Genomic DNA, 9,015 nt, shown 5'->3' with positions numbered 1-9,015 from the left:
AACCCTTCAGTACCCAAGGCAGTACTTTGCTACCGCAGTCTACCCGCAGGCGTGACACACGACAACCCCGCCTAGAGGAGAACTACGGCAAAGTTAGGAGAAGGGAATTGAGGGAGGGCAGAACAGGGAAAGTTAGGCGAAGTTAGTCGAGGTGAGCGGAGTAGGACATCGGGGATATGGCGAGGTACGGCGAAGTTGAACGAAGAGGACTGAGCGTGAGGCAGTGCAGGAGTTGAGGGACGTTCTATGAGAAGAGAGGAGCAGTATAGATAGTTTACAGCTTGCTGAACTTCTTCAGCGATCCTTGATTGTTGTTAGTAGCGAGCGATATATTCAGTAGCTACAACCTTCGAGTTAAGGGGAGCTACCACCTAGCAGTTCGGCGTACTACGGCGAAGTGAGCCGCAGTTCATCGACGATCACCTTATCATTTACCACTCGACGTATTACTACGGCGAAGTTAGCCGTAGTTCCCCCGACGAGTACCCTGTCCTAGTGGGACATCGACGCCCCACTACGACGTAGTTAGCCGAGGTTTGTCAACCGTCAGTCAGTAGAGGAGAAGAAACGACAACTGTGACACATTCATATTATTTTAGCTCAGCCGACGTTGGCCAACATTCACTCACCAGGCAAATAGGTGAACCGCTAAGATACCCACAGGACACATAAAAACATCTTTGTTGAGTAACAACCCCAAATACTCCACTTTGCCATACTTATCAACTTTCTCACATTGACCAACACACACAACAACTACTATGGGTGCTGGTCCCTTGTTGTCCCACACAGTGTACGCCAAATCCAAAAGATCCATGCCTTGTTGCTTATGACCCCGGTAGAGCACTTACAAGCCTAGAGTGTGGGCTACAGCATCATGAAGGCCTTGCTCGGTATCTTGAGAGACATAAGCACTGAAACAATCTTCAATTTGTTTTCTACTTTCAGATCCGTCAAAGATGGTATCTAATAATTAATTATGTGCTTAGCTCTCCTAACTTACTGCTTGTCTTATCAATGAACAAACCCCTTTTTGTTTGTTCATCTACTTGTTGTAGGACCAACAAGAGGCTTTTCATTGCTGCTGAGTGCGGATGAGGATGGCTATCCATACCTTTGTATTTTTGCTGTTTCCATAAACTTACCAGAGCAGCTACATGAAGTTTAATTGACGCTAAACTTTGCGCCATTCAGCTGAGTTTCAACAAAACTGGCATTCAGCAAGCACTTTATGTTATACGTAGCAAGTGAACACACCACTTTCTCTAGCTGTTGTTGTAGGCACTTTTCCTCCTCAAGTTAGATCTTCAACCACATCTAAAGCTTGCAGTTGACTTTCCTCCACCATATCCAGACTAGTTTCAACATCTTCAATTGAGTATGTTGGCAATAGATCAGAAATTGCTGCTCTTGCTCCAGAAGCTGATGTTTCTGCTTCCTCAGGTGTACTTTGTCGTTGTTGTTTGCTTATGTCTGTACCATTATTTGGGTAAAATAACACTTGAGTATATATCCATCTAAGGGCGTATTTTGGTGTAACCATACCTCTGGAACAATTAGCCTCTTTTGATTGTACCTACTTTGCCCCATCAAGTGATCTGCCACCAATGTTGGCCGGTGTTGGCCAATTCATACGAAGTCACATACCCAGTGCTGAACTTCATGCTTTGGCACCATTCTTGCCATCTGTGTATGCGTACTTGATAATGAGCTTGTGTTGAGGAAGAATTACTCATTTTCCAAGTTCCCCAATGTCTTCTTGCCAATTATCTGATGTATTCCAACAATCTGCATGTCACGCCTGTTGAACAACTATCTTCTAGTGGACCGACGGTTGGCAAACCTCGGCTAACTTGACACTTCTAAGTCGATCTCTCACCCAACCAGGAGGGCGCAGACGTTGAAAGGAGAGTAACTACGGCGTACTTCAGCGTAGTTACTCTAACTGGGGTTTTGTTCTACTGATGGCAATGTATCTCGATTGTATATAGCTATCTCTATCTGTCTTTCACTACTGACAACAATCAAGGATTGCTGAAGAACTTCAGCGATCTTCTCAGTTAATATTATCTACTCCTCCTAGACGATCATCCAACCCTCTCGCGCTTTGACGTACTTCAACGCGCTTCGTCCAACTTCCCCGAGCCCCCGGCCATCCTCTTCCTCCCTCAACTAACTCCGCCTAACATCGCCGTACTTCTGCTCCCATTGTCCCTACCTAACCCAACTCCGTCTAACTTCGCCGTACTTGGTCTCAGATGTCCTGAGTTACGTGTAGAGTAAAGAGGTTAAGGCGTGATAGGGGTTTTGATGGTCAAAGGAGGGTCATTGTTGGTGGAATAATTGTTCGAATGTGTACGACGAGTACGATTACGATGATAGTAAGAATCGCATCGAAGACTACGGATGGTATCGTATCTATAAACAGTTTCAAGTTGTAGTTACTAGTTACGTGGCATTACTTATCAACACTCCCCCTAATGACACTAACTCCAATCAATAGACAAACTAACATGTTCTAAACCAACTAATGAGATCGTATCGTAACCAATGGGATCCGTATCGCAGACCTGGACGTACAGGATGAAAAGGCATGAATCACGAGCAAACCAGGAAATCTCGTGTGCACAGTACGAAGTGTTCGGTACGACGCTCTATGCGTCATACGATTCGAGCGATGTCAAGTTCGAATCATGTAGATCGTAATCCGAATTGACAAGATGAGTGAGGGAGGTGAGAAGGGATATAGAGTGTGGTGTTGAATCGTGTACGAGTCAAACTCGAAGACAGTTCTTTTCGTGCGGTTCCCTTGGTAGGATCTTTGTAAGGAAATCCGCGTCTTGCAATTTGGATTGTACGTATTCGAGTTTCAATTCACCATTGTATATCTTCTCACGAATGTAATGATGTTGTACGTCTATATGCTTCGATCGAGCATGCGTACCAGGATTGTGTGCGAGTCGTATCACACTTTGATTATCACAATTAAGTCGTGTTGTAACTTGCTTGAAACCGAGTTCAGTCAATAGACTTCGTATCCATACGGCTTCACGAGCAGCTTCTGCGGTTGCGATATATTCCGCATCCATCGTAGACTGCGCAATTGTAGCTTGTCTTCGAGATTGCCATTGAATCGAGCTATTACAGAACTTGAATAGATAGCCAGTCATAGACTTTCGTGATTCCGTACAACCAGCAAAATCCGCATCAACCCATCCTTCAAGTTGATACGGTTCTCCTCCAAGCTTGAGAACGTAGTCCTTTGTATGTACGAGATACGACATTACGCGCTTTGCAAGTGCGAGATGCGTTTCTGTTGGCTTGGCTGAGAATCGAGCAAGATATCGTGTCGCAAAGCATATGTCAGGTCGTGTCGAACTTGCGATCCACATCAATGATCCAATGATCTTGAGATATGGAGTTGTAGCTTCGAGCAGTGTCGAAGTGGTGTAGAGTTCTTCTACATGTTGTGGGAGAGGAGTACCGTAGGATCGAACCGCAACCGAATTGTCTGCAGCTGCACGATCGATATATGCTGGTTGCAATAGGTGAATCGTACGGTTCGTACGATCGCGAACTACCTTGAGCCCTAGTATCTTTTTCATCTCCCCCATTTCTGTCATTGTCCACTTCGATTTCAGGAATCGCATGAGTCGTACAATCACGTCTCGAGTTCGAGCTGCAATGACAAGATCGTCCACGTATGCGAGTACGATCATAGGACCATCTGAACCTTTAGATGCCTTGTAGTACATTCCCCAATCTGATTCGAGTCGTACGAATCCGTATGTTGCGAGCGCATTACCGAGCTCGATCCACCAAACTTGTGCAGACTGCTTGAGACCGTACAGTGACTTGTACAATTGTAAGGTATTACAACCAGGAGCTCGAGCCATACCTTCTGGGTATCTCATATAGATTTCTTCTTCAAGTACACCATTCAGATAAGCTCCTTCGACATCTGCTTGATGTGTTACGAGATTGTACGACGCGGCGATCGTAAGTACGATCCGTAGACTGACCTACGACTTACGGGAGCGTACGTCTCTTCGTAATCTATACCAGGTTGTTGCAAAAATCCCTTCGCTACGAGTCGCGCTTTGTACTTGAGGATCTTCCCATCTGCATCCTTCTTTATTGCAAAGACCCATCTTGAATCAATAGCTTTACGACCTCGCGGAAGTGTAGTCTCCTTCCATGTATTCTTCGACTTGATATTGTCGAGTTCACGAGTCATTGCGATCTTCCATTCCGTACTCTGCGGACTACGAAGAGCTTCTCCTGCAGTCTGCGGTACGATATCACTTCCTTCAATTGCGAGTATCATCGCAACTTCACAGGCTAGACCATAGTACGATGCTTGAAGAGGGAACCAGGTTACTGCTGAGAGAGTACCTTGTACGTTCATACGATCTTGGAGTCGTTTGCTCGTACGAGTGGGTTGCGGTACAATACGTGCGATTGGTGCAGGCTGTTGAACCGTAGGAGTAGTTGTAGGTTCTGGAGCAGGTGTTTCTCCTGCAGTTGTAGCAGGTGGTTCCGCACGGGTCGGTTCGTATGCACGTTCGAGCGCGTACGATCGGTGCGATATCCTCACGAAGTCTAGAGATTGAGACTTTTAATCTGTTCGAATGTGTACAACGAGTACGATTACGATGATAGTAAGAATTGCATCGAAGACTACGGATGGTATCGTATCTATAAACAGTTTCGAGTCGTAGTTACTAGTTACGTGGCATTACTTATCAACAATAATCGAGGTGTCACAACGTAGTTCATGACACTGCAATCTCATCATGTATAGTAGCGTTAAGACAGTTTTGACAAGACATTATATGGTTGGATAGAGCAAAAGCAGGTGATAGAGAGCTGAAAGGAATGTGTCACGAACTACGTCGTAACATCCCTGACAACCACCATCACCGACCCTCCTTTCACCATCACCGTCCTTCCTTTCACCACCACCAACCTCCACTCGAACCACTGAGACCAACTACGGCGAAGTTACGAGAACCAAGAGGGTATTTGTCACGATAACCCCGCCTAGCGGAGAACTACGGCGAAGTTAGGGGAAGGGAACCGAGGGAGAGCAGAACAGGGGAAGTTAGGCGAAGTTAGTCGAAGTGAGCGGAGTAGGATATCGGGGATAGGGCGAGGTACGGCAAGGTTGAACGAAGAGGACTGAGCGTGAGGCAGTGCAGGAGTTGAGGGACGTTCTATGAGAAGAGAGGAGTAGTATAGATAGTTTAGAGATCGCTGAACTTCTTCAGCGATCCTTGATTGTTGTCAGTAGTGAAAGACAGATAGAGATAGTTATAAATCGAGATACATCGCCATCAGTAGAACAAAGCCTTAGTTAGAGTAACTACGCCGAAGTACGCCGTAGTTACACTCCTTTTCGACGTTTGCGCCCTCCCGGTTGGGTGAGACATCGACTCAGAAGCGTGAAGTTAGCCGAGGTTCGTCGACCGTCGGTCTATTAGGAAGTAATTGCTCGACGGCCGTGACAGTATCAAGGATCGCTCTTACCGACGACCCGTGCGAACCTCGGAGAAGTACGAAGATAATATGGAACCAGAAAGAAGAATTACACGAGGCATGAGTAGGGATGGAGACAGGATGGAGGAGAACGAGAGGAGAGCATTGGAGGAGCTTAGCAGAGCAATGGGGCAGGACCTTGGAGTGGAGGATAGTGTGGGGGGGTCAATTCAAGGAGATGAGTTCGTTCCACCGGTGCCTTCTAACCCTCCTTCTCCTCCGTCTAATGCTCTCCCACCTGTGGGATCCCCACTTGGATCAGACCAAACCCCACGCCCAAGAGAAAACACTGGAAGTACGGGGAACTTGGGAGAAGAAGGAACACAAGGGGTGGTGTTGGCCTTGATGCAGATGGTGGCGAATATGAACAAAGACATGATGGAGGAGAGAAGGCGTAGGGAGGAATGGGAACAGAGAAGAGAAAGGGATACAGTGGGCGGGATTGCAGAAGGGATATCAGAGGGGGTGAGGTACGCCATGGGACGGCAAACTTCGGCGACCCCAAGCGTAGTGGGCGAACAACGGAAAGGGATAAAGCTACCTAACCCAGACCTATGGAGAGGAGATCGGAACAAGTTAACCGCCTTTCTGTCTGAGTGCGACGTACATTTCGAATTGAACTCTCATCTTTTCCCCGACGACACTAAGAAAGTCTTTTTCATGATCTCTCATCTACGCGAAACACCTCTTCTTGCAGTGCAGCCCGATCTATCCAAAAGACCTCTTCCTGAGTACCTCACGACACACGATCAGTTCGTTAAGTACCTCAAGACTAGCTTTGGTGATCCAGACGAAGAAGGAACTGCGGCCCGACAACTTAACGACCTCAAGCAAACCGGGTCTGCTTCGGACTACTTCTCCGCCTTCCAGCGACATGTTGCGATTCTCAAGTGGTCTGATGATGGAAACCTAGTTGACCGAGCCAAGAAAGGACTAAAATCACACCTTCTAGATGAAATCGCAAGACACGGTAGATCGTTTGGGACTGTAAAAGAGCTATTGGAGTTTGTGATTCCCTTGGACAACCGCCTGTGGAGGAGACAAGTGGAGAAGGAGGCAGAGAGGAAAAGGGAAGGAGGGATAAGGACAACGACAGTGGTGGAAAGTCAGAGGACGGAGAAGAAAGAAGAGAAGAAATGGGAAAAGGGGCAACCTTCGGCGCAGGGTGGTGTCCAGGCGGCTATGATGTCGACGGTGGTAAAAAGTGCGCCGCCAAACATCGACGAAGTTCGCCGAAGATGGCCTAGGCCGAGCTCCGATCTGAGGGAGACAAGGAGGAAGGAGGGGAAGTGTACGGAGTGTGGTGAAACAGGACATTGGCTGAAGGAATGTCCTGTAAGGGAGGCTAAGGTTAAGGTTGGACTGTTGCCTCCATGGGGGGAGAAGTTCGGACAACGTGGTGGAGGATCGGGAGGGAACGCAGTACCTCTCGGACAGAGGAGGAACTTGAATGCGGTTGGAGGAGAAGTAGATTTGGAAGAGGACCAGGGAAAAGAAGAGGACCTGTCGCAGTAGGCGAGGCTCGGCGGGTCCGCCATATTCTCTCGGCCACCATTCCCAAACCCATAAAAGAAACACAGCTGATGGAGCCAGAGGATTGTGAATACAAAAATACACCACTCAGTACCCCTTGTTCATGCAATGTCGATAATCATCTCCTCATCCCTTCCGTTTCCAGAGATCAACCTAAATCGGACATTTTCATTAATGGAATAAAGCTAACTACGCTCTGGGACACTGGAGCTACTTGTTCATATATAAGCCCTAGGGCAGCAGCGAAGATAGGTGTAGAAAAGAGGCGATATCAGGTGAGCGTACCCGTTCACATGTTCGACGGCTCGGTGAGTGTCGCTGGACCCATCACCGAGTTTGTCGAAGTCGGATTTAGTTTGACGAAGGACGCCGAACTGCGATCTGTTTGTCTCGATGTAACAACGCTCTGCGACGCAGATGTTGTGATAGGGTGGGATTGGATGAGGAAGGAAGGGGTTGTCCTTGATGGAAGAGACAACTCGGTGAAATTTCCCATCCCAACCCCACCAAGTGCGGCGAAGTTAGCGGCCATAGGGCTGCCGACTCCGACGGACGCGATAGATCTCCGAGACAAAGATGACCAGGATGAACTGAGTCCGGAGGAACAGGAGGAATTGTATCAGGTGGTTCCTGAACAATACCACTCGTTCATTGATGTTTTTAACCCAAGGAAGGGAGGTGAAGAATTACCTCCCTCGAGGGGCTATGATCTGGAGTTTGATCTTAAGGAGGGGGCGAACCTGAAGGTTGCTCCACTCTACTCGCTTGGAGAAGATCAGAGAAGTGCGCTGAGAGACATCCTAGATCGCGAAATATCGGCCGGAAGAATTCGACCCAGTAATTCGCCCTACGGATCACCGATGTTCTTGGTACCGAAGAAAGCAAAAGGTCAATGGCGAATGGTCATTGATTACCGAAAGTTGAACGAGGCAACGATACCCGACGCCTATCCACTGCCTCTGATCGGCCAGATAACCGAAGAGCTGGGAAGAGCGAGGTATTTCAGCAAGTTAGATCTAATTGGGGCTTATCAACTCCTGCGAGTAAAAGAAGGACACGAACACCTAACAGCGTTCAGGACTCAGTACGGTATGTTCGAGTCTCTTGTTGTCCGAGATGGTCTACGAAATGCTCCTGCTGTATTTCAGCACTTCTTGAATGAAAGTTTTCGAGAACTGTTGGGAAAAGGAGTAGTAGTCTACATAGATGATATACTCATCTATGGTCAAACGTTGGAAGAACTGAGGGGAACTACGGCGAAGGTGTTTGAAGTGCTTCGGAGGTCGAATTTGTTCGTTAAAGCTAGTAAGTGCGAGTTTGAGAGAGATTCGGTAGTCTTCCTGGGGTTCGTGGTCTCACAGAGGGGAATTTCCAGTAACCCGGAGTACATCGATGCTGTTGTATCTTTTCCTCGTCCTAAGAACTTGCGAGAGAGTAGAGGATTTATGGGAGTTGTCAGTTATTATCGGCGTTTTGTCCCCAACTTCTCCAGGATTGCTAAACCGATCAATGATCTCACCAGGAAGGATGTACCGTTTGTTTGGGGAGTAGAACAGGAAAGAGCCTTTAAGGAATTGAAGGATAGGATGTGTAAGGCCCCGGTATTGGCTCACTTTGATCCTTCGTTGAAGACACTACTACAAACAGATGCGTCGTTCTTCGGTTGGGGTTTCATAATTTCGCAAGTGAACCAGTTGGGGCAAGAGCACCCGGTGGCTATCGAGTCCGGGGCGTTTCAGGCGGCGCAGTTAAACTACACGGTAGGCGAAAAGGAGTTACTAGCTATCGTTGAGGCTTTCAGAAGAAGGAGACACTTACTGCTACAGGTAGAGACTACAGTTCTCACAGATCACTTGAATTTGACGTATTGGATGGAACCTAAACAACTTAGCCCTAGACAGGGTAGGTGGGTCGAAGAGCTCTCTAACTTCAGGTTCAAAATGG

The 9,015-nt window shown here is 47.5% G+C and overlaps 1 protein-coding gene across 1 annotated transcript; it reads left to right on the top strand.

Moving 5' to 3' along the window:
- Positions 1–5,568: 5,568 nt before the first annotated feature.
- On the top strand, positions 5,569–7,053 carry TREMEDRAFT_65322 (uncharacterized protein; the record flags this gene model as incomplete). Its single annotated transcript, XM_007007514.1, has 2 exons — positions 5,569–5,970; positions 6,649–7,053. 2 exons carry the CDS (start codon positions 5,569–5,571, stop codon positions 7,051–7,053), a joined length of 807 nt encoding a protein of 268 aa, XP_007007576.1.
- Between the last annotated feature and the right edge of the window lie 1,962 nt (positions 7,054–9,015).

Source organism: Tremella mesenterica (assembly GCF_000271645.1).
Source record: "Tremella mesenterica DSM 1558 unplaced genomic scaffold TREMEscaffold_14, whole genome shotgun sequence".
Classification (NCBI taxonomy): Eukaryota; Fungi; Basidiomycota; class Tremellomycetes; order Tremellales; family Tremellaceae; genus Tremella; species Tremella mesenterica.
The sequence above is the reverse complement of the archived record's forward strand: the minus strand, read 5'-3'. Positions and strand labels throughout refer to the sequence as shown.